The 25,908-nt window shown below is 40.7% G+C and overlaps 1 protein-coding gene across 2 annotated transcripts in view; it reads right to left on the bottom strand.

The window, feature by feature from the left end:
* LOC100380745 (AP-2 complex subunit beta) overlaps nt 1-25,908 on the bottom strand; it is a 70,174-nt gene that overhangs the window by 20,180 nt on the left and 24,086 nt on the right. The window contains exons 14-18 of one of the 2 annotated variants that reach the window (XM_082960338.1): nt 25,172-25,367; nt 10,053-10,094; nt 9,353-9,499; nt 8,438-8,583; nt 4,263-4,392 (exon numbers count right to left, since the gene is read on the bottom strand). In XM_082960338.1, coding sequence (XP_082816464.1) covers nt 4,263-4,392; nt 8,438-8,583; nt 9,353-9,499; nt 10,053-10,094; nt 25,172-25,367 — 661 coding nt within the window. The remainder of the gene's footprint in view (nt 1-4,262; nt 4,393-8,437; nt 8,584-9,352; nt 9,500-10,052; nt 10,095-25,171; nt 25,368-25,908) is intronic. The other variant, XM_082960339.1, reaches the window with a different exon arrangement.

Here is a 25,908-nt window from a genome sequence, read left to right as displayed (position 1 = left end):
CAGCTTTTGACATTATCGATCATGATCTGCTGCTGGAAAAACGTATGTGTTATGGCTTTACACCCCCTGTTATAATGTGGATAAAGAGTTACTTGTCTAACAGAACACAGAGGGTGTTCTTTAATGGAAGCCTCTCAAATATAATCCCGTTAGAATCAGGAATTCCCCAGGGTAGCTGTTTAGGCCCCTTGCTTTTTAACATTTTACTAATGACAAGCCACTGACTTTAAGTTAAGCCAGAGTGTCTATGTATGAGGATGACTCAACACTATACACGTCAGCTACTACAGCAACTGAAATGACTGCAACACTCAACAAAGAGCTGCAGTTAGTTTCAGAGTGGGTGGCAAGGAACAAGTTAGCACTAAATATTTCTAAAATGAAAAGCATTGTTTGGAACAAAACACTCACTAAACCCTAAACCTCAACTAAATCTTGTAATAAATAATGTGGAAATTGAGCAAGTTGAGATTGCTAAACTGCTTGGAGTAAGCCTAGATTGTAAACTGTCATGGTCAAAACATTGAGGGAGTAGTAGCTATGATGGGGAGAAGTCTATCTATAATAAAGCGATGCTCTGCCTTCTTAACCTGTTTAGGATAGGGGGCAGTATTTTCACGGCCGGATAAAAAAACGTACCCGATTTAATCTGGTTATTACTCCTGCCCAGAAACTAGAATATGCATATAATTGTTTGATTTGGATAGAAAACACCATAAAGTTTCTAAAACTGTTTGAATGGTGTCTGTGAGTATAACAGAACTTATATGGCAGGCCAAAACCTGAGACGATTGCATACAGGAAGTGCCCTCTCTGACCATTTCTTGGCCTTCTAGGGCATCTTTATCGAAAACAGAGGATCTCTGCTGTAACGTGACACTTTCTAAGGCTCCCATAGGCTCTCAGAAGGCGCCAGAACGGGGAATGATGACTCTGCAGTCCCTGGGCGAAAAACAGTAGCGCATTTGGATAGTGGTCGATCTGAGAACAATGAAACGGGCGCACGCGTGAAGAGTCCATTTTACATTTTCAGTCTTTGAACGAAAACGACGTCTCCCGGTCGGAATATTATCGCTATTTTCCGAGAAAAATTGCATACAAATTTATTTTAAACAGCGTTTGACATGCTTCGAAGTACGGTAATGGAATATTTTGACATTTTTTGTCACGATACGCGCCGGCGCGTCACCCTTCGGATAGTGTCTTGAACGCAAGAACAAAACGCCGCTATTTGGATATAACTATGGATTATTTGGAACAAAAACAACATTGGCGTGGAAGTAGAAGTCCTGGGAGTGAATTCTGACGAAGAACAGCAAAGGTAATCCAATTTTTCTTATAGTAAATCTGAGTTTGGTGAGTGCCAAACTTGGTGGGTGTCAAAATAGCCCGGCCATCACAGGCTAGCTATCTACTCAGAATATTGCAAAATGTGCTTTCACCGAAAAGCTATTTTAAAATCGGACACCGCGATTGCATAAAGGAGTTCTGTATCTATAATTCTTTAAATAATTGTTATGTTTTTTGTGAACGTTTATCGTGAGTAATTTAGTAAATTCACCGGAAGTGTTCGGTGGGTATGCTAGTTCTGAACGTCACATGCTAATGTAAAAAGCTGTTTTTTTATATAAATATAAACTTGATTGAACAAAACATGCATGTATTGTATAACATAATGTCCTAGGAGTGTCATCTGATGAAGATCATCAAAGGTTAGTGCTGCATTTAGCTGTGGTTTTGGTTTTTGTGACATTATATGCTAGCTTGAAAAATGGGTGTGTGATTATTTCTGGCTGGGTACTCTCCTGACATAATCTAATGTTTTGCTTTCGTTGTAAAGCCTTTTTTTAAATCAGACAAACTGGTTAGATAAAGGAGAGTCTTGTCTTTAAAATGGTGTAAAATAGTAATATGTTTGAAAAATGGAAGTTTTGGGATTTTTGAGGAATTTGTAATTCGCACCACGCCCTATCATTGGATATTGGAGCGGTGTTCCGAACATGTAGATGTAAGAGGTTATTAACAACACTATCAACAAGGCAGGTCCTACAGGCCCTAGTTTTGTCACACCTTGATTACTGTTCAGTCGTGTGGTCAGGTGCCACAAAAAAGGACTTAGGAAAATTGCAATTGGCTCAGAACAGGGCAGCACGGCTGGCCCTTGGATGTACACAGAGAGCTAATATTAATGTCAATCTCTCCTGGCTGAAAGTGGAGGACAGATTGACATCATCACTACTTTTATTTATGAGAGGTATTAACATGTTGAATGCACCGAGCTGTCTGTTTAAACTACTGGCACACAGCTCGGACACCACTGCATAACCCACAAGACATGCCACAAGAGGTCTCTTCACAGTCCCCAAGTCCAGAACAGACTATGGGATGGACACAGTACTACATAGAGCCATGAGTACATGGAACTCTATTCCACATCAAGTAACTGACGCAAGCAGTAAAATTAGATACAAAAAAAAAACAGATTAAAAAACACCTTATGGAACAGTGGGGACTGTGAAGCAACACAAACATTGTCACAGACACATGCATACACACACACACACACGATAACATACGCACTATACATACACATGGATTTAGTACTGTAGATATGCGGTAGTGATGGAGTAGGGGCCTGAGGGCACACAGTGTGTTGTGTAATCTGTGAATGTATTGTACTGTTTTTAAAATTGTATAAACTGCCTTAATTTTGCTGGACTCCTGGAAGAGTAGCTGCTGGGGATTCACAATAAATACAAATGCAAATACAAATGTCTTTGCAATTGATACAAACAAGCTAGCTACCTATAAAAATATGCTTTAAATGAAAACTCAGATGACTGCATTAAAATATAAACACTGTAGGCTATATAGGCCTATATCAAATCATATTGAAATACATTTCATGTTCAATAAATGTAGTTCTAATTCACTACTTCTATACTGTAGGCATATGTAATTTGTCTCAATATATTTCATGATGTGTAGCCTAACGTGCCACAATCTGATTTATTGGGTAAGCGTTAGAATAAGATGCCTCAATATTTGCATCCGTAAGTGGTAATATATCTCTAGGAGCTGATCCGTCGTCAGTATTGTGAAATAATTATAATGTTAAGGTAAGATTTGAATTGAGAAAGCTGATCCGAGAGCAGCACAGCCTTTCTTTCAATCCTATCAGTATTGACACGTGTTAGGGTTCGTTCCTTTCGTACTTGTCAATCATTGGTTCATTGGTGAAATTAGTAATATAATACTGCAAGAAAATGTGGCAAAGCAATTCGCTTTTTGTCCCGAGTACAAAGTGTTATGTTTGGGGCAAATCCAACACAACACATTACGGAGTAACACTCTCCATATTTTCAAGCATAGCGGTGGCTGCATCATGTTTTGGGTATGCTTGTAATCGTTAAGGACTGGGGAGTTTTTCAAGATACATTTTTTTACGGAATAGAGCTAAGCACAAGCAAAATCCTAGAGGAAAATTTGGTTCAGTCTGCTTTCCACCAGACACTGGGAGATGAATTCACCTTTCAGCAGGACAATGACCTAAAACACTGGAGTTGCTTACCAAGAAAACAGTGAATGTTCCAGAGTGGCAGAGTTACAGTTTTAACTTTAAGCTACTTGAAAATATATGGAAAGACTTGAAAATGGTTGTCTAGCAATTATCAACAACCAACTTGACAAAGCTTGAAGACATTTGAAAAGAATAATGGGCAAATGTTGCACAATCCAGGTGTGGAAAACTCTTAGAGACTTACACAGAAAGACTCACAGCTGGTATCACTGCCAAGGGTGCTTCTACAAAGTATTGACTCAGGGGTGTAAATCCTTATATAAATACATTTGCTAAAAAATATAGAAACATGTTTTCACTTTGTCATTATGGGGTATTGTGTGTAAATGGGTGACAAAAAAATGTAATCCATTTTGAATTCAGGCTGTAACAACAAAATGTGGAATAAGTCAAGGGCTGTGAATACTTTCTGAAGGCACTGTAGGCCCATTATCTTTTCTACTTACTTTACATCTGGTTTAAGTTTACACTGAAAGTGTTTTTCCAATCCAGAAAATGTATTGAAATAAATGTACACGGTTTGGACTTCGGTAATCCGAAAAAAGCTTTGGCTGCCCAACCCAAGGATTAAAATGGCAGAAATATCCCTGAGAGTGTTTAATCATGATATCTTTTGTAGACCAGGTAGGCTGCTGTTGCCTAGCATGCTTTACTTAACCAGAAAATACATGTAGGAGTTTACCTGTAGGTTGTTCAGTGGGTCCATCTTCATGACTGGCCCAATGGTGTTGAGAGGCAGGGAAACTTCGATACTCTGGCTGGGCATCAGTGGAGTGTGGATGGGCAGAGGGGTGGTGGGGATCACTCCGAAACTAGACAACATAAATTGCATAACAGGGTCTTAAGTGCTTCAGGTGACTGGAGCTAAATACACCACATGAGAAAAAGTATGAACATCTGCTCGTTGAACATCTCATTCCAAAATCATGGGCATTAATATGGAGTTGGTCCCCCCTTTGCTGCTATAACAGCCTCCACTCTTCTGGGAATGCTTTCCACTAGATGTTAGAATATTGCTGCAAGGACTTGCTTCCATTCAGCCACAAGAGCATTAGTGAGGTCGGCACTGATGTTGGGCGATTAGGCCTGCAGTCGGCGTTAAGATTCAAAGGTGTTCGATGGGGTTGAGGTCAGGGCACTGTGCAGGCCAGTCAAGTTCTTCTACACCGATCTCGACAAACCATTTCTAGATGGACCTCACTTTGTGCACAGGAGTATTGTCATGTTGAAACAGGAAAGGGCCTTCCCCAAACTGTTGCCACAAAGTTGGAAGCACAGAATCATCTAGAATGCCATTGTATGCTGTAGAAATAAGATTACCCTTCGTTGGAGCTAAGGGGCCTAGCCCGAACCATGACAAACAGCCCCAGACCATTATTCCTCCTCCACCAAACTTTACAGTTGGCACTATGTATTGGGGCAGGTAGCATTCTCCTGGCATCAGCCAAACCCAGATTCATCCGTGGGACTGCCAGATGGTGAAGCATGATTCATCACTCCAGAGAATGCATTTGCACTGCTCTAAAGTCCAAAGGCGGCGAGCTTTACACAACTCCAGCCGACGATTGGCATTGTGATCTTAGGCTTGTGTGAGGCCATGGAAACACATTTCATCTTGCTCCTGACGAACAGTTCCTTGTGCTGATGTTGCTTCCAGAGGCAGTTTGGAACTCAGTAGTGAGTGTTGCAACAGAGAACAGATGACTTACTACGTGCTAAGTGCTTCAGCGGTCCCATTCTGTGAGCTTGTGTGACCTACCACTTTCACTTTTTGATTTCACAATAACAGCACTTACACTTGACCGGAGCAGCGCTAGCAGGGCAGAAATTTGACGAACTGACTTGTTGGAATAGTAGCACATCCTATGACGGTGCCACGTTGAAAGTTACTGAGCTCTTCAGTAAAGCCATTCTACTGCCAATCGTTGTCTATGGAGATTGCATGGCCTTGTCAACAATGGGTGTGGCTGAAATAGCTGAATCGACTAATTTGAAGGGGTGTCCACATACTTTTGTATATACAGTGTATAAGTCTGTTCTTCACAATTCCTTGTATTCCAGAGTAGTGGTCGTGTTTAGTTATCATACAGTATGCTCCCATACTGTACCAACATAAGGAGTCGAGTGCACATAACATACAGTTGAAGTCGGAAGTTTACATACACCTTAGCCAAATACAATTAAACTCAGGTTCACAATTCCTGACATTTAATCCTAGTAAAAATTCCCTGTCTTAGGTCAGTTAGGGTCACCACTTTATTTTAAGAATGTGAAATGTCAGAATAATAGTAGAGAGAATGATTTATTTCAGCTTTTATTTCTTTCATCACATTCCCAGTGGGTCAGAAGTTTACATACACTCAATTAGTATTTGGTAGCATTGTCTTTAAATTGTTTAACTTGGGTCAAACATTTCAGGTAGCCTTCCACAAGCTTCCCACAATTAAGTTGGGTGAATTTTGGCCCATTCCTCCTAAACTGAGCTGGTGTAACTGAGTCAGGATTGTAGGCCTTGCTCGCACACACTTTTTCAGTTCTGCCCACATATTTTCTATGGGATTGAGGTCAGTGCTTTGTGATGGCCACTCCAATACCTTAACTTTGTAGTCCTTAAGCCATTTTGCCACAACATTGGCAGTATGCTTGGGGTCATTGTCCATTTGGAAGACCCATTTGCGACCAAGCTTTAACTTCCTGGCTGATGTCTTGAGATGTTGCTTCAATATATCCACATCATTTTCCTTCCTCAAATAGCAATCTATTTTGTGAAGTGCACGAGTCCCTTCCGCAGCAAAGCACCCCCACAACATGATGCTGCCACTCCCATGCTTCACGGTTGGGATGGTGTTCTTTGGCTTGCAAGCCTCCCCCTTTTTCCTCCAAACATAACGATGGTCATTATGGCCAAACAGTTCTATTTTTGTTTCATCAAACCAGAGGACATTTCTCCAAAAAGTACGATCATTGTCCTCATGTGCAGTTGCAAAGTAGTGTTTTTTTTAATGGCGGTTTTGGAGCAGTGGCGTCTTCCTTGCTGAGCAGCCTTTCAGGTTATGTCGATAGGACTCGTTTCACTGTGGGTATAGATACTTTTGTACCTGTTTCCTCCAGCATCTTCACAAGGTCCTTTGCTGTTGTTCTGGGATTGATTTGCACTTTTCGCACCAAAGTATGTTCATCTCTAGGAGACAGAACGCGTCTCATTCCTGATCGGTATGACAGCTGCGTGGTCCCATGGTGTTTGTACTTGCGTACTATCGTTTGTACAGATGAACGTGGTACCTTCAGGCATTTGGAAATTGCTCCCAAGGATGAACAAGACTTCTGGAGATCTACAATTTTTTTTTCTGATGTCACACAAAGTTTGAAGGTAGGCACAGGAACACCTCCAATTGACTCAAATGATGTCAATTAGCCTATCAGAAGCTTCTAAAGACATGACATCATTTCTGGAATTTTCCAAGCTGTTTAACCTCTTAGGGCTAGGGGGCAGTATTTACACCGCCGGATAAAAAACGTACCCGATTTAATCTGGTTACTACGCCTACCCAGTAACTAGAATATGCATATACTTATTAGATATGGATAGAAAACACTCTAAAGTTTCTAAAACTGTTTGAATGGTGTCTGTGAGTATAACAGAACTCATATGGCAGGCAAAAACCTGAGAGATTCCTTTACAGGAAGTGGCCTGTCTGACCATTTATTGGCTTTCTTTGACATCTCTTTCCAAAACAAAGGATCTCTGCGGTAACGTGACACTTCCCACGGCTCCCATAGGCTCTCAGCGCCCAGGAAAAAGCTGAATGTCGTCATTCCAGCCCCAGGCTGAAACACATTATCGCCTTTGAACTTGATTGAACAAAACATGCATGTATTGTATAACATAATGTCCTAGGGTTGTCATCTGATGAAGATCATCAAAGGTTAGTGCTGCATTTAGCTGTGGTTTGGGTTTATGTGACATTATATGCTAGCTTGAAAAATGGGTGTCTGATTATTTCTGGCTGGGTACTCTGCTGACATAATCTAATGTTTTGCTTTCGTTGTAAAGCCTTTTTGAAATCGGACAGTGTGGTTAGATAAAGGAGAGTCTTGTCTTTAAAATGGTGTAAAATAGTTATATGTTTGAGAAATTGAAGTAATAGCATTTTTAAGGTATTTGAATATCGCGCCACGGGATTAGACTGGCTGTTGCGTAGGTGGGACGATTTGGTGCCACCTACCCTAGAGAGGTTAAAGGCACAGTCAATTTACTGTATGTTAACCTCTGAACCACTGGAATTGTGATACAGTGAATTATAAGTGAAATAATCTGTCTGTAAACAATTGTTGGAAAAATTACTTGTGTCATGCACAAACTTGCCAAAACTGTAGTTTGTTAACAAGACATTTGTGGAGTGGTTGAAAAACGAGTTTTAATGACTCCAACCTAAGTGTATGTAAACTTCAGACTTCAACTGTACATACCTTTCCATGTATGCCCAGGGACTAAGACTCACATTTACACTCATTGTACCATTTTTGTGAAGTACATGACAATAAATAGCCATATCCCTTTCACTCAGTGGATAGTTTCTGAGAACTAACCTATTATCTATTAACAATGTGTTTAGTGAATGGCCATGATTATAGTGAATGGAGAGTCGCGATGAGCAACTAAATACAAGGTTGGTGTGAACAAAAGGCAGAGAGAAGTGTTTTACAGTGAGGCCACAGAGGACCTTGAATGCTGGTACAGATGAGTTATTGTAAGACCCTGAGACACTGTGTCAACCTCTTAGACCGCACTGTGACTAAGGGCACAATAGCAAGAGATGGTATATAGGATTTGATACCAGTTGCACCCTCTCTCACCTGTTCTTGTTGAACTGGATAGCAAAGTCAGTCATGTGCTGCAGGGCCTTGTTGGTGAAGGTCATGTCCATGTACATTTGGCCCTGTCGGCGGGAGAATGTGCCCGAGATCTCTAGCCCTTTAGCTTTCACTGCAGGCAGCCATATCTGGGGGAAGAGATAGACAGTAAATAAAGAAATATGAACATGCAAACTACTTCACCAATACCTGGGAGCAGAGAGAGCACACAAGGTAATTTGAAAATGGCAACCTGAGTCATACAGGATTTGCACAACAAGTGCTGAACTACGTGTCTGTGCTGTGTAGCCCACTCATTTGATTGAGTCAGACACAAAGGGAGATGGAGAATGGAACCTGTAAATTAAGATGGATGCCTAGGACAGGATGCTATGTCCTGCTGCTACATAGCAACACGTACCAATCAACAGCACACAGGACTTTGTGAGCCTCTTCTGCATGACTCAACTGTATGATACATCTAAATTAACCATTTTGAACAGGAATCTAGGGTGGAGCCTGTTGATGCCAACATGGACTTAACACACCCCTCCTTCCGCCCCTGCCAAACAATGTCATAACTATATTTATGCACTGTCCGACATGAAGAATGACTTTGCTGCAGGGCTCAAGGTTCTGATTCAGAGGGTTTGGGTTAAATGCGGAAGACACATTTCAGTTGAAGGCATTCAGTTGTACAACTGACTAGCTATCCCCCTTTCCCCTTTCATTATGCATTTCACTGCTTGCTAGGTCCTAATGAGTTAGCATTATCTGAGCTTTATTCTCTGCCCTTGCTGGTGTGCTAACTCAGCAATGAACATCGACTTTATCCCAACACAGTGCTAACATTAACATTAAGCTCTGGATAGCATTAGCATTGAACATCAACATAAGCATCGAGCTGTGGGTACTCACAGACTTTGGGGTGACATAGCCTCCTGTGGTGATGGCCATGCCTGTGGAGAGCTCAAACAGGTCGTTGAGGCCACTGCTGAGCACTGCAGGAGTGGGCGATGGGGCGAATGTGTTGGGAACTGACGAGGGGATAAAGTTCTGTCCCACCTGAGTCACACACACATGCACACACAAAAACATCATACAGGACATCAGCACAACTATGAATCCAGAATGTACATCATCGACGGTTCTCTAGCAACCTTCGATGAAGAGACAGGTTCCAAACTCATTTTTGTTGACAAGTGCTCAGAGTGGGTTTCAAATAACAATGGTGGCACCTTCTAATGATTTATTTTTAAAGACAATGTCATGATCGACAAATGTGATTTCGTACATTCACTAAAGCTGAAATCCTGACACGAGAAATACATTCTCTAATGCTCTGATTTGCATAGGTCGAAACTAGTTAGTATATCTTCAGTCAGAATTTCAGCCTATGATTTCGCAATTTGAGCAATCCTCCACTGGAATACGTGATATTTTTTCCCCATCAGTGGCAAGCAAGGTCAAAAGGTGAGGCGTGAGTGTGCGGGGAAAAAAATAGTTTGTCCAGCTTTGAACTGTGTGGCAGTGAAGTTTTGACCCCAGCTGGAACCTCTAAGAGCATGCAGCATGCAGATGGGGGCAGGCAGATGGAGAAACGGAAGGGCTCACTTACTGCTGGACTTCCCCCAACACCTCCTCCCAGGTCTCCCCCCAACTACAGGTGAGAGAAGAGAGGACCCATATCCAGCACCCGCATCCAAACAACAGATAGACAGAGAGAGAGAGTTAGAGAGACAGAGGTACTTAGCAATAGCAACCCATCCCCAACCCCCCCAAAAGCAATACAACCCATATACTGCCTAGAAAATGGCAAAGGTTATTATGAAGATAGTCAATTTGACAGTGAAATGGTTACCAGGAAGAAGCGTCAGTCAGTCAGGAGACCAGAAAACCTTGCCAAAACAAACATTGAGATGGAAGAATAGCTCATTGCGAAATTCATTCGATACACCTATTTGAGAATTCACAAAAATGATACTATAATAGCTTTAAATGTATTGGGCTCCTTTCATCTCTCCAGTTGAATTTTTACAGGGGTGTAAGGGGAAGATAAAGTAATTAAAGAAATCAAGTCTAGGTCTACACAAAAGATTCAAAGACGCATCCTCATTAGAATCTCTAAAAGCATTTTGTATTTGAGATGCAAAATATCCATCTCAGAGGCTGGATGAAAAAATGTAATTATGTATGTAATGATAACCATTGTGATATTCAGGACAAAACTTCCTTTGAGACCTGGCACTCTTAGTTAAATGCATTGTGACTGTGAGAAGTGCGAAGTCACCTTGACAGCCACTTAGTGAGACTGGAATAACATAAAACTATTTTATAGCCTAAGACCCAGCAAGGCACAAATCACACGCTCGTATTTGGCTGTTAAAAGGCAGATAGAAAAGCATTGGCGCAAGCAACGTTAGAAGCAATGTTCAAGACATCTTGAGGATATTTGACCTTGGGGAATTTAAATGTATCAAATTCTCTTACTTTCAAACATACAGTGCCTTCAGAAAGTATTCATACCCTTATTCCACATTGTGTTGTGTTACAACCTGAATTCAAAATGAATTACATTTTTTTTCCACTCAACCATCTATACACAATACCCCACAATAACAAAGTGAAAACATGTTTTCAGGATTTTTTGCTAATCTATCGAAAATTTAAAACAGAAATATCTAATTTACATAACTATTCACACCCGAGTCAATACATGTTAGAATCACCTTTGGCAGCGATTACAGCTGAATCTTTCCGGGTAAGTCTCTAAGAGCTTGGCACACTTGGATTGTACAATATTTGCCCATTATTCTTTTTTAAATTCTTCAAGTTCTGTCAAGTTGATTGTTGATCATTATGAAACAGTCATTTTTGCAAACTTTCAATGTCGTCTTGGTAAGCAACTCCAGTGTATATTTGGCCTTGTGTTTTAGGTTATTGTCCTGCTGAAAGGTGAATGTATCGCACAGGGTAGAGAGATAAGGTACTCATTCAAAAATCATGTTACATTATTATTATTATACACCATTATTGCACACAGAGTCCATGCAACTTATTATGTGACTTGTTAAACACATTTTTACTCCTGAACTTATTTAGGATTAACAAAGGGGTTGAATACTTACTGACTCAAGACATTTCAGCCTTTCATTTGTAATGAATTTGTAATAAAAAATGTAAAACCTAATACCACTTTGACATTATGGGCAATTGTGTGTAGGACGGTGACAAAAAAATAAATGTAATACATTTTTTATTCAGGATCTAAAACAACAAAATGTGGAAAAAGTCAAGAGGTTTGAATACTTTCTGAAGGCACTGTATATCTATCATTGTAATGAAGTGTAATCAATTAGCTGTCTTAATGTTTGAACCCAACATTTATTTTTTTATTTTACCTTAATTTAAAACTAGGCAAGTCAGTAACCTATTAGGGCTAGGGGGCAGTATTTGCACGGCCGGATAAAAAACGTACCTGATTTAATCTGGTTACTACTCCTGCCCAGAAACTAAAATATGCATATAATTAGTAGATTTGGATAGAAAACACTCTAAAGTTTCTAAAACTGTTTGAATGGTGTCTGTGAGTATAACAGAACTCATATGGCAGGCCAAAACCTGAGAAGATTTCATGCAGGAAGTGCCCTGTCTGACAATTTGTTGTCCTTTTCTAGGTTATCTCTGCTGTAACGTGACATTTTCTAAGGCTTCCATTGGCTCTCAGAAGGCACCAGAAAGTGGAATGAGAGCTCTGCAGTCTCTGGGCTAAGTACAGCAGCTCTGTTTCTTACTGGCCTGCCTGGGGAATTCTTCATTTTGTTCTTTTAGTCTTTGAACGAATACAAAGTCGCCCGGTTGGAATATTATCGCTATTTTACGAGAAAAATAGCATAAACATTTATTTTAAACAGCGTTTGACATGCGTCGAAGTACGCTAATGGAATATTTTGACATTTTTTGTCACGAAATGCGCCCGGGCGTCACCCTTCGGATAGTTACCTGAACGCATGAACAAAACAGAGCTATTTCAATATAACTATGGATTATTTCGAACCAAAACAACATTTGTTGTTGAAGTAGAAGTCCTGGGAGTGCATTCTGACGAAGAACAGCAAAGGTAATCACATTTTTCTTATAGTAAATCTGAGTTTGGTGAGGGCCAAACTTGGTGGGTGTCAAATTAGCTAGCCGTGATGGCCAGGCTATCTACTCAGAATATTGCAAAATGTGCTTTCGCCGAAATGCTATTTTAAAATCTGACACCGCGATTGCATAAAGGATTTCTGTATCTATAATTCTTAAAATAATTGTAATGTTTTTTGTAAACGTTTATCGTGAGTAATTTAGTAAATTCACCGGAAGTATGCTAGTTCTGAACAAAACATGCTAATGTAAAAAGCTGGTTTTTGATATAAATATGAACTTGATTGAACAAAACATGCAAGTATTGTATAACATAATGTCCTAGGAGTGTCATCTGATGAAGATCATCAAAAGGTTAGTGCTGCATTTAGCTGTGGTTTTGGTTTTTGTGACATATATGCATGCTTTGAAAATGGCTGTGTGATTATTTTTGGCAGGGTACTCTCCTGACATAATCTAATGTTTTGCTTTCGCTGTAAAGCCTTTTTGAAATTGGACAGTGTGGTTAGATTAACGAGAGTCTTGTCTTTAAAATGGTGTAAAATAGTCATATGTTTGAGAAATTGAAGTTGTAGCATTTATGAGGTATTTGTATTTTGCGCCACACGATTCCACTGGCTGTTGACTAGGTGGGATGCAAGCGTCCCGCCTTGCCCAGGGAGGTTAAGAACAAATTCTTATTTACAATGACGACCTATCCCAGACGACCCTGGGCCAATTGTGAGCCGCCCTATGGGACCCCCAATCACGGCCGGATGTGATTCAGCCTGGATTCGAACGAGGGACTGTAGTGCCGCCTCTTGCAGAAGTGGTGCGGTGCCTTAGACCGCTGTGCCACTCATGTACCACAGGTCAATAATGCTTAGGTTTGACAAACTTTGATAGAACTGTTCGATAGTGTTTACCACAAGATATACCTAGTTTTGCGAGCTTGCACAAAAGTGCATTGTGTTCCGCCCTCCCTTGATGATGTGGTTTATTTTGAAGGTGAGCCACTCAGAACAAAATGGCTGAATGCTGTGGCCTTTTCACAGTGTTATGTTAAGAGATTCTTTGGGATAGGGGCGGTATTTTCCCATCCAGATGAAAAGCGTGCCCAAAGTAAACTGCCTGTTTCTCAGGCCCAGAAGCTAGGATATGCATGTAATTAGTAGATTTGGATAGAAAACACTGAAGTTTCTAAAACTGTTAGAATAATGTCTGTGAGTATAACAGAACTGATTTGGCAGGCGAAACCCCGAGCACAATCCATCCAGGGCAAACATTTTTGGAGCTCATTGTGTTTTCCACTAATTTTCATTGGGAATCCTGATTTATATGGGCCCTGGTTGCAGTTCCTATGGCTTCCACTAGATGTCAATAGTCTTTAGAAATTGGTTGATGTTTTTCTTTTGAGGAATGAAGAAGTACGGCTGTAAATTGTTCGTGTCACTGTGAAGGGCTGAAGTATTTTATTGCGCGTACACAGGAGCGCACTGCGTGGTATTTTTCGTCGGTATTGAAAACAGATTATCCCGTCTTAAATTTTATCGATTATTTACGTTGTAGGATACCTGAGGAAGGATTAGGAACGTTGTTTGAAATGTTTGGACCAAGTTTACATGTAACTTAGATACTTTGTAGGCATGTTGGGCGAGTTGAAACCGTTGTATTTCTGAATTAAACGCGCCAAATAAATGGACATTTTTGGGACATAAAAAAGGACATTATCGAACAAAAGGACCATTTGTGATGTTTCTGGGACATTTTGGAGTCCCAACAGAAGAAGATCTTCAAAGGTAAGGCATATATTATATGGCTATTTCTGACTTTCGTGTCGCAACTCCCTGGTTGAAAATGATCTGTTATGCATTTGTGTGCTGGACGCGGTCCTCAGATAATCGCATGGTTTGCTTTCGCCGTAAAGCCTTTTTGAAATCTGACACCTTGGCTGGATTAACAACAAGCTAAGCTATATTTTGATGTATTGCACTTGTGATTTCATGAAAGTTTAATATTTATAGTAATTTAACTTGAATTTTGCGCTCTGCAATTTCACCGGATGTTGGCCAGGTGGGACGCTAATGTCCCACCTATTCCAAAGAAGTTATTAACCTGTCTGGGATAGGGGGCAGTATTTTCACGGCCGGATAAAAAAACGTACCCGATTTAAACTGGTTACTACTCTTGCCCAGAAACGAGAATATGCATATTATTAGTAGATTTGGATAGAAAACACTGAAGTTTCTAAAACTGTTTGAATGGTGTCTGTGAGTATAACAGAACTCATATGGCAGGCAAAAACCTGAGAAAATTACAAGCAGGAAGTGGCCTGTCTGACAATTTGTAGTCCTTCTGTTGCATCTCTATCGAAATTACAGTATCTGTGCTGTTACGTGACACTTTCTAAGGCTTCCATTGGCTCTCTAAAGCCTTCAGAAAGCGGAATGACGCGTCTCCTGTCTCTGGGCAGATAACAGGAGCAGAGTTTGTAAGTGGTCTGCCTGGGGACAGTGAGACTGGAGATGCGCGTTCACGAGACCTCACCATTTTTTTTCTTTCCCTCTTTGAATGAATACAACGTTGTCCAGTTGGAATATTAGCTCTATTTTACGAGAAAAATAGCATAAAAATTTATTTTAAACAGCGTTTGCCATGCTTCTAAGTACGGTAATGGCATATTTCGAAATTGGACAGTGTGGTTAGATTAACGAGAGTCTTGTCTTTAAAATGGTGTAAAATAGTCATATGTTTGAGAAATTGAAGTTATAGCATTTTTGAGGTATTTGTATTTCGCGCCACGCCCTATCATTGGATATTGGAGCGGTGTTCCGCTAGCGGAACATTTTTCTTCTTCAAGCATATGAATATTCTTGATATTTACACAGGGTTGAAGTACCAGCTTTTGACCAGCGGCAAGAGATGCAAGTCACAAAGTTGGAGAAGTCTTAAAGTGGGAGGGAAGTGTCTGGAAATACTGCCAAAGTTTTATACTGATGATACAAGGGCCTTTCAGGAATGCAAAATATAAACAGGACAGCTCATTTACATACTGCTGGAGAGGGAAGTTTCAGGCTCTTCAATAATAAAACCTTAATGGGGCAGTTAACGGTCACATTATATTTTTATTGGGAGACGGACGTAGAGTCCTTCGCAATTTCAGCGAGTGTTCAAAATTCCATCCATATAGATGAGTGAATGACTATGACCAATGAGAAATAAAGCCTGACCCAATATGTCATTCAGTTTTAGAGCGGTCTGCTATTGGCAGGTTTAAGAGAAGAACCCAGTCTATTTGCATTGAAAAATGGCTAGCACACAGAGCTTTGACAGCTTGGTCAGGTTAACTTGGCTCGGCCTCCTCATCTAGAAGGTCAGCTTTAATATTCAGTTTTGGGGCGCTGACTCAGCCCTTTCTATTGCATTAATCATTCACAGATTTTGCCCTTCTGATGACAGCAGGTCATTGTCTATCTGATCTGGTGATGCAGCCTCAAACCTCCAGCAACACTGTCTCTCTGCAGGGTGTCTGGGAGCATGTTCCAAGGTATGGGACATAGAACTAGAATCAATGCGATTCTATTTCTATGGACATTGGGCAAGTACACTTAAAAGGCAGGGTGCTTTACCTGGCATAATCCCAACCCTTGCTTGGATGGTGTGAATTGAGTAGTTTACACTTCATTAACACTGTTAAGACGGTGGACAAAGGCAATGTCCTGTGAAGCAGCTTATATGTTAAATCAACTGGCTGAGCTCCTTTTACAGTGGCCCAGAAAGCTGTAATACGGAATGACATGAGGATGAACAGGCTAGTTATCTGGTGCATTACACTGAAAATTGTACACCATCGCTTTAAAAATGTGAAATATATGATGACGTGCAAGCGAGCTGTCATTCCTTCATTGCTATGCTATGATCATTGATCTCCCGAAGAAGCTATTATTTTCTTTATGTGCCCTCAAATGTTTGGATATACTGGTAAAGTTAGCTAGCTAGCCAATGATGTAACATTACCGAACAAATGTAAACAAATGGTTAATGACGCCCAAGCAGTTTCTGTAGTGGAAAAAGTACCCAATTGTCATATTTGAGTAAATGTAAAGATACCTTAAAAGAAAATTACTCAAGTAAAAGTCACTCAGTAAAATACTACTTGAGTAAAAGTCTAAAAGTATTTGGTTTTAAATGTACTTAAGTATCAAAAGTAAATGTAATCGCTAAAATATACTTCAGTATCAAAAGTAAAAGTATAAATAATTTCAAATTCCTTATATTAACTTAAGGTATAGGGGGCAGTATTTTCATTTTCGGATTAAAAGCGTGCCCAGAGTAAACTGCCTAATACTCGGGCCCAGAGTCAAATATTTGCATATTATTAGTAGATTTGGATAGAAAACACTCTGAAGTTTCTAAAACTGTTTAAATGATGTCTGTGAGTATAACAGAACTCATATGGCAGGCAAAAACCTGAGAAAAATCCAACCAGGAAGTGGGAAATCTGAGAATTGTAGTTCTTTTGAATCCGTACCGAAACTACAGTGTCTGTGGGGTCATGTTGCACTTTCTAAGGCTTCCATTGGCTGTCAACAGCCTTTAGAAACGTGTTTCATCCTTCTCCTGTTACTGGGCAGAAAATAGGGGCTCAGTCAATGAGTGGACTGCCTGAGGACAAAGGACTTGGTGATGCGCGAGCCCGCCAGCGCGCGCGCCCCTCCTTTTTCTTCTTGAATGAATACGCTATTGTCCGGTTGGAATATTATCAACGTTTTATGTTAAAAATACCATAAGGATTGATTGTAAACAACGTTTGACATGTTTCTACGAACGGTAATGGAACGATTTGACTTTTCGTGTCTGGATATACGCTTGCGTGTTATGCCTTTGGATAGTGATCTGAACGCACGAACAAAACGGAGGTATTTGGACATAAATATGGAGTATTTCCAACAAAAATAACATTTCTTGTGGAAGTAGGAGTCCTAGTAGTGCATTCTGACTAAGATCAACAAAGGTAAGAGAATATTTATAATACTAATTCTGAGTTTAGTTGACCCCAGAACTTGGCGGGTATCTGTATAGCTTGCTTTGATGGTTGAGCTATGTACTCAGAATATTGAAAAATGTGCTTTCTCCGTAAAGCTATTTTAAAATCTGACACAGCGGTTGCATTAAGAAGAAGTATATCTATAATTCTTTCAATAACTGTTGTAAATTTTATTAACGTTTATGAGTATTTTTGTAAATTGATGTGCACATTCACAGGAAGTTTTGGTGGGAATACATTTTCTGAACATCACGCGCCAATGTAAAATGGGGTTTTTGGATATAAATATGAACTTTATCGAGCAAAACATACATGTATTGTGTAACATGAAGTCCTATGAGTGCCATCTGATGAAGATCATCAAAGGTTAGTGAATATGTTAGCTGTATTTTTGGTTTTTGTGATGCATGTCCTTGCTTGGAAAATGGCTGTGTGGTTTTTCTTGTGGAGTTTATGTCCTAACATAATCTAATTTTATGCTTTCGGACAATGTGGTTAGATTAACGAGAAGTTTATCTTTAAAATGGTGTAAAATAGTTGATTGTTTGAGAAAATGAAATTGAGATTTTTGCTGTTTTGTATTTTGCGCCAAGCTATTTCACTGGCTGTTGAATAGTGTGTCCAGCAGGTGGGACGGTCACATCCCACCTAGCCCATAGAAGCAAACCAGATCGCACAATGTTCTCGATTTTTTAATTAACGGATAGCCAGGGGCACACTTCAACACTCAGACGTCAATTACAAACGAAGCATTTGTGTTTAGTGAGTCTGCCAGATCAGAGGCAGTAGGGAAGACCGGGGATGTTCTCTTGATAAGTGCGTGAATTAGACAGCTAAGCATTCAAAATGTAAGTAGTACTTTTGGGTGTCAGGGAAAATGTAAGGAGTAGAAAGTACATTATTTTGTTTAGGAATGTAGTGGAGTATAAGTAAAAGTTGGAAAAAATATAAATAGTAAAGTACAGATACCCCAAAAAACTACTTAAGTAGTACTTTCAAGTACTTTTACTTTAGTACTTTACACCACTGAGCAGTTTTAAAACTGCCCACGACATGATTTATGAATGTAAAATGCGGTCCGGTGATCCCCTATAGGAAGATACAAATGTTGCTCCGGTAATAATGGGTCAGATCTTTTGACTTGGTTGCGCTAGAAGCAAGCCGTTTTCGCTGTAGTAATGGTGCAACCATGATGCTATTGACTCACCTTTTTCTCTAGGGCAATCAGAAGCCTTTTCATTAGAACAGTTATCTGCTCCCAAAATAAAACTCCTGGTGTCAAAATAAATACCAAATTGGTCACACTTTATAGCCCTTTACAAGGGTCCAAGTAGAAATATCTAAAGCCATGATGACTCTCGAGTCTCTCACTAACGAAGTCCTCCTGGGTTCAGGTGTGAACAGAAGCCTAGGCAGTTCCCTGATACCATTCTACTTCCCCAACGAGGGCAGCCTTCCATTCCCCAGAAGTGCCCAGCAGTGGGATCCTATATCCAATTACTTCAGAATATCGGCATCTTACTCACTCTCCCAGTTTCTGAAGGTGGATGACAACCGGTTAGTAAATACACAGGGAAAACGATTAGAGTCTAAATGAAAGACTACTAATTTTACATTGCAATACAATTTCTGGATGAGTATTTCCACATAATCTCTTGATGGTGATTTACAAATGGTATATTTTGAGGAACAAGCCCAGAGGAGAATTCAGTGCAGACAGACTCCGCACTCAAATGTCATATTCCATTATCATCAAAGGCTATAACAACGTTAAATCTTGGTCTCCCAACATTAAGCTTAGGCCTGCTTTTTATTTTAGTAATATATAGCAAATAAAACTAGCATTGCTCTCTGTGTTCAATCTGGAGGAGCCACAATATCAGTAGTATTTGAACCCAGACTGCGAGAAGGTCAGGGTACCCTTAGAATTTATCAGTGCTAAACTGTTACTACCGACTGAGGGCTGTTTCAGTTCACGGCTCTTTGCCTTTCATTAAAACCCATATCGATTCCTTTAATTGGTCGAATGGGCTTAGAGTAAGTAGGCCTGCAGAATGGCTGATCATAATTGGTAAGAAAGTAGCTTTCACTCCCCACTGTAATTACTCAGCAGATCTGTTTAAACATTCTGTGTAGCAGCACAACGGTAAGATGTCCTCGATTGGACTCTCCGACTTGGATTGGAGTCACTGTAGTTTTAATGACCGCCTAATTAAGATTTGATTAAAGCATTTTATAATCTGGGAGCGCCAACCAAAAAGGGACGAGGAGCACATCGAGACAGTCGGAATAACACTTATCACAAGGAGGCCACGCTCTACACGGCCGACAAGACACAACCCCTAATTCGCTACACTGAACTCCCCGCCCCAACCTCAGAAGCCCTGGCCTGGAGAATACCAATTGACAAATGTGCTGTTCATTGGAAAAAGCTATGGAATGAGGTGGTGTATCTAGGGCAATATGATCTCTCATGGTTGAGATTACACTTCATTTTAACTCAGTCGAAGGTGTAGTCTCTTGAAAATGTCACCTAACAAATTAAATCAAATTAACATCTGGGGCAGGGACTTCCCAACTCAACCCTCCTTCTCCTGTGGCATAGTGTCTGGACTAGTAAGGTAGTGGAATGGTAAACAGCAGCAGGCATGTACAGGACCCAGTTAGCCCCTGGTGCTCTCCTCTCCCATCTCACTGACGAGGCGACTTGCTTAGCAGAAAGGATATAGTGGTAAGATACAATGATTATTATTATTGGTTGATGACTATACGATAGTCTGCCTCCCAAGTGTTCACTTCACTAAAGCAGAGCAGAACATTTAATTATAGGCTAAGGTGGGTTGGATGAACTAATAGATGAAGTGCTTCCACACAAGCTCTCCATTTACTTGAAGATGTAGTCCATTTACTCTATGACTTATTATTATTAACCACATATGGTGCCTACAACACTACAAGCTACAACACTATCAGTATAGTAGAACAACAGCTGTGGCTGTCCCTTCAGGCTAGAGTTGAGAACACAATCACCAGCTAATACAGCATATTCAGAAAGTCTTCACACCACTTCCCTTTTTCCACATTTTGTTACGGTACAGCCTTATTCTAAAATTGATTGAATTACATTTTTTCCTCATCAATCTACACACAATACCCCATAATGACAAAGCGGAAATAGGTTTATTATGTTTGCAAATGTGTTAAAAATAAAAAACAGAAATACCTTATTTACACAAGTATTCAGACACTTTGCTATGAGACTCAATTGAGCTCAGGTGTATCCTGTTTCCATTAATCATCCTTGAGATGTTTCTACAACTTGATTGGAGTCCACCTGTGGTAAATTCAACTGATTGGACATGATTTGGAAAGGCACAAACCTGTCTATATAAGGTCGTGGGACCTTATAGTGGTGCTGACAGTGCATGTCAGAGCAAAAACCAACCATGAGATCTAAGGAATTGTCCGTAGAGCTCCGAGACAGGATTGTGTCGAGGCACAGATCTGGGGAAGAATACCAAAAAATGTCTGCAGCATTGAAGGTCCCCAAGAACACAGTGGCCGCCATCATTCTTAAATGGAAGAAGTTTGGAACTAACAAGACTCTTCCTAGAGCTGGCCGCCCGGCCAAACTGAGCAATCGGGGGAGAAGGGCCTTGGTCAGGGAGGTGACCAAGAACCCGATGGTCACTGACAGAGCTCTAGAGTCCCTCTGTGAAGATGTGAGAACGATCCAAGACAACCATCTCGACAACACTCCACTAATCAGGCCTTTATGGTAGAGTGGCCAGACGGAAGCCACTCCTCAGTAAAAGGCACATGACAGCCCGCTTGGAGTTTGCCAAAAGGCACTTAACCTCTATGGGCTAGGCGGGACGAATTCGTCCCACCTACGTAACAGCCACTTGAAGCCTGTGGCGCGATTTTCAAAACCTTAAAAATCCTATTACTTCAATTTCTCAAACATATGACTATTTTACAGCTATTTAAAGACAAGACTCTCGTTAATCTAACCACACTGTCCGATTTCAAAAAGGCTTTACAACGAAAGCAAAACATTAGATTATGTCAGCAGAGTACCCAGCCAGAAATAATCAGACACCCATTTTTCAAGCTAGCATATAATGTCACATAAACCCAGAAGACAGCTAAATGCAGTACTAACCTTTGATGATCTTCATCAGATGACAACCCTAGGACATTATGTTATACAATACATGCATGTTTTGTTCAATCAAGTTCATATTTATATCAAAAAACAGCTTTTTACATTAGCATGTGACGTTCAGAACTAGCATACCCCCCGCAAACTTCCGGAGGAATTCGCTAACATTTTACTAAATTACTCACGATAAACGTTCACAAAAAGCATAACAATTATTTTAAGAATTATAGATACAGACCTCCTCTATGCACTCGATATGTCCGATTTTAAAATAGCTTTTTGGTGAAAGCACATTTTGCAATATTCTAAGTACATAGCCCAGGCATCACGGGCTAGCTATTTAGACACCCGGCAAGTTTAGCAGTCACCATAATCATATTTACTATTATAAAAGTTTGATTACCTTTTGTTGTCTTCGTCAGAATGCACTCCCAGGACTGCTACTTCAATAACAAATGTTGGTTTGGTCCAAAATAATCCATCGTTATATCCGAATAGCGGCGTTTTGTTCGTGCGTTCTAGAAACTATCCGAAATGGTAAATCAGGGTCGCGCAATCAGGGGCGCGCAATTCGTGACAAAAAAAATCTAAATATTCCATTACCGTACTTCGAGGCATGTCAACCGCTGTTTAAAATCCATTTTAATGCCATTTTTCTCGTAAAAAAGCGATAATATTCCGACCAGGAATGTCCATTTAGCTAAACTGAGGAAAGTAAACAAAGCTTTCGGTCGACGAGGGCACGCGCCTGAGTCTCACAGTACTGTAACCAGCCACTACCCAAACGCGCTACTTTGTTTCAGCCAGAGCCTGCAAAGCCACGATTCAGCTTTTTGCCGCCTTCTGAGACCCTATGGCAGCCGTAGGAAGTGTCACGGGACAGCTAAGATCCTCACTCTTCAATAAACAGAGACAAGAAGAACGACACCTTGTCAGACAGGCCACTTCCTGCCTGAAACCTTGTCAGGTTTTTGCCTGCCAAATGAGTTCTGTTATACTCACAGACACCATTCAAACAGTTTTAGAAACTTTAGGGTGTTTTCTATCCATATGTAATAAGTATATGCATATTCTAGTTACTGGGTAGGAGTGGTAACCAGATTAAATCGGGTACGTTTTTTATCCAGCCGTGTCAATACTGCCCCCTATCCTAAACAGGTTAAAGGAATTTCAGACCATGAGAAACAAGATTCTCTGGTGTGATGAAACCAAGATTGAACTCTTTGGCCGGAATGCCAAGTGTCACGTCTGGAGGAAACATGGCACCATCCCTACGGTGAAGCACAGTGGTGGCAGCATCATGCTGTGGGGATGTTTTTCAACAGCAGGGACTGGGAGACTAGTCAGGATTGAGAGAATGACAAATGGTGCAAAGTACAGAGAGATCCTTGATGAAAACCTGCTCCAGAGTGCTTAGGACCTCAGACTGGGGCGAAGGTTCACCTTCCAACAGGACAACAACCCTAAGCACACAGCCAAGACAACGCAGGAGCGGCTCCGGGATAAGTATCTGAATGTCCTTGAGTGGCCCAGCCAGGGCCCGGACTTGAACCTGATAGAAAATCGCTGGAAAGACCTGAAAATAGCTATGCAGACACGCTCCCCATCCAACCTGACAGAGCTTAAAATGATCTGCAGAGAAGAATGGGAGAAACTTCCCAAATACAGGTGTGCCAAGCTTGTAGCGTCATACCCAAGAAGACTCGAGGCTGTAATCGCTGCCAAAGGTACTTCAACAAAGTACTAAGTAAAGGATCTGCAAACTTATGGAAATGTGATGTTTCCATTTTTCATTTTAAGAAATTTGCAAAAATGTCAAAAAAACTGTTTTTGCTTTGCCATTACTGGGTATTGTGTGCAGATTGAGGAGGGGGATGATTATGATTTAATAAATTTTAGAATAGTACTGTAATGTGGAAAAAGTCAAGGGGTCTGAATACTTTCCGAATGCACTGTATCATTAAAAAGTTATTATTACTGTCTGTCAAGAGGAGAAAGTCTCCCTAAAACATAAGATAACATAAGATAAAGCTGCTGCTCATTTCACGTGCTAAGCACGGACTATAATGGTTATCCAGATGAGCAGCCACAAAACAACAAGACCTATGAGCAAATGAGCCTTCATTATCACATTGTTACACTAGAGATTCAAATGTGCTGTGTAGAGCTAGCTAACTAGGACGTTTTAGATGCAAAACTGAAATGTTAATTAGTATGCACCGTCTTGTCAAACAAAACAACTCATCTGCATGAAGACTAAAACAATCTTGACAGTGCAATAATATTAGCAGCAAACAACCTGATAAGACGCTATCAGTATCCACCGTCCACCATTAGGATCAAACTTCGGGGTCCTGTGTGTGTGCCAGAGCCACCATGGCATGCCAAGCCTCCGCCTCGTGTCTCTTCTGTATTGAGATTTCAGAGTGAAGCCACATCGTGACATCCCTGGCCTGCATGCCTCTTTGTACTAGTGTCTGGCAGATGAAATCAGGGACAGGGAGGCAGGCTTCTCACTGACAGACAGAGTGTCTCTCTGTTGCCGCAGCCCAGCATACATCACCCTTGATGTGTCAGCCAGAATGTGCGTACACTATTTGAACTGTTGATGCATACAGTATGACAAGAGCTGAATCGATAAGCCAATATGTTTAATGTGGATATGATGATAACATAGCTATCCTGACAATGTAATAAACTTAGCTTCCAAATTTAGCAGATACTTTGTCAAAAAGCTAATCAGAGTTCCCTTGCACCATACATGAAGATACTAAATCAGTCATACAGTGCTGTGAAAAAATATTTACCCTCTTTCTAATTTCTTCTACTTTTGCATATTTTTTATACTGAATGTTATCAGATCTTCAACTAAAACCTAATATTAGATAAAGGGAACCTGAGTGAACATACAGTTGAAGTCGGAAGTTTACATACACTTAGGTTGGAGTCATTAAACACATTTTTCAACCACTCCACAAATTTCTTGTGAACAAACTATAGTTTTGGCAAGTCGGTTAGGACATCTACTTTGTGCATGACAAGTAATTTTTCCAACAATTGTTTACAGACAGATTATTTCACTTATAACTCACTGTATCACAATTCCAGTGGGCCAGAAGTTTACATACACTAAGTTGACTGTGCCTTTAAACAGCTTGGAAAATTCCAGAAAATGCTTTAAAGCTTCTGATACGCTAATTTACATAATTTGAGTGAATTGGAGGTGTACCTGTGGATGTATTCAAGGCCTACCTTCAAACTCAGTGCCTCTTTGCTTGACATCATGGGAAAATCAAAGGAAATCAGCCAAGACCTCAGAATTTGTTTGTAGACCTCCACAAGTTTGGTTCATCCTTGGGATGAAGTTGTTTGCAATTGTGTGTGAGTGTCCGTCACTCACCAGGCTGTCGAGGCCTCCGCCCAGCAGGTCGACGGCGCCCATCTGCATGGAGGACTGCTGGGGCACGTTGACGGGGGGACCCAGGTCCAGGTTGAGCAGGTCTCCCAGCAGGTCTCCCTGGGAGGGGATGACTGACTGGGCCTGTTCAATGGGGGCCGCTGGCCCTGCGCTCACCGGGCTCTCGCCTGTATCAATGCTGAGAGGTGGGAAGAGAGGAGGACACAGAGAGATGCATGCATGTCAGTGTTTCCCCTATATTCATTTAGCAGCACTTCTAAATAGTTGCCGCCACCCCCAGAAATATGATACACACCCCCGGGGAACGACTCAAACCAGATATAAAGTATAGGAGAAAATATACTGGAGATATACATGCTTTAATAAGATTTTTTTAGAACTAACAATCACCAAAATAAAAACTAGACCGTCAGGGAGAATCTAAAATGTAAAAAATGTCATAGCATGGGGCCCCCGTTGATTTTGTTATGTTTGAGTCACTCAGAAAGCATAAGAAGACGGCATAAATGTTCTCTCGGCCCTACGTCGAAATGTGTAGAATTGTAGGAAACTAGCTTTAAACTAATTTTCTCTCCGCCCCATGGCAAAACGTGAAGAATTGCAGGAAATTGGCTTTAAAACAGAAACATTATGTATCTGCATCCAAGAGGAGGGCCTCTAAATTTAGGTCGGAGACAGCCCCATTGCCACACCCACTATGGGAGAACAGATGTTGGTAT

The sequence above is a fragment of the Salmo salar genome, chromosome 13 (assembly GCF_965601325.2).
Source record: "Salmo salar chromosome 13, fSalSal1, whole genome shotgun sequence".
NCBI lineage: Eukaryota > Metazoa > Chordata > Actinopteri > Salmoniformes > Salmonidae > Salmo > Salmo salar.
This window is presented reverse-complemented; position numbering and strand designations above follow the sequence as displayed.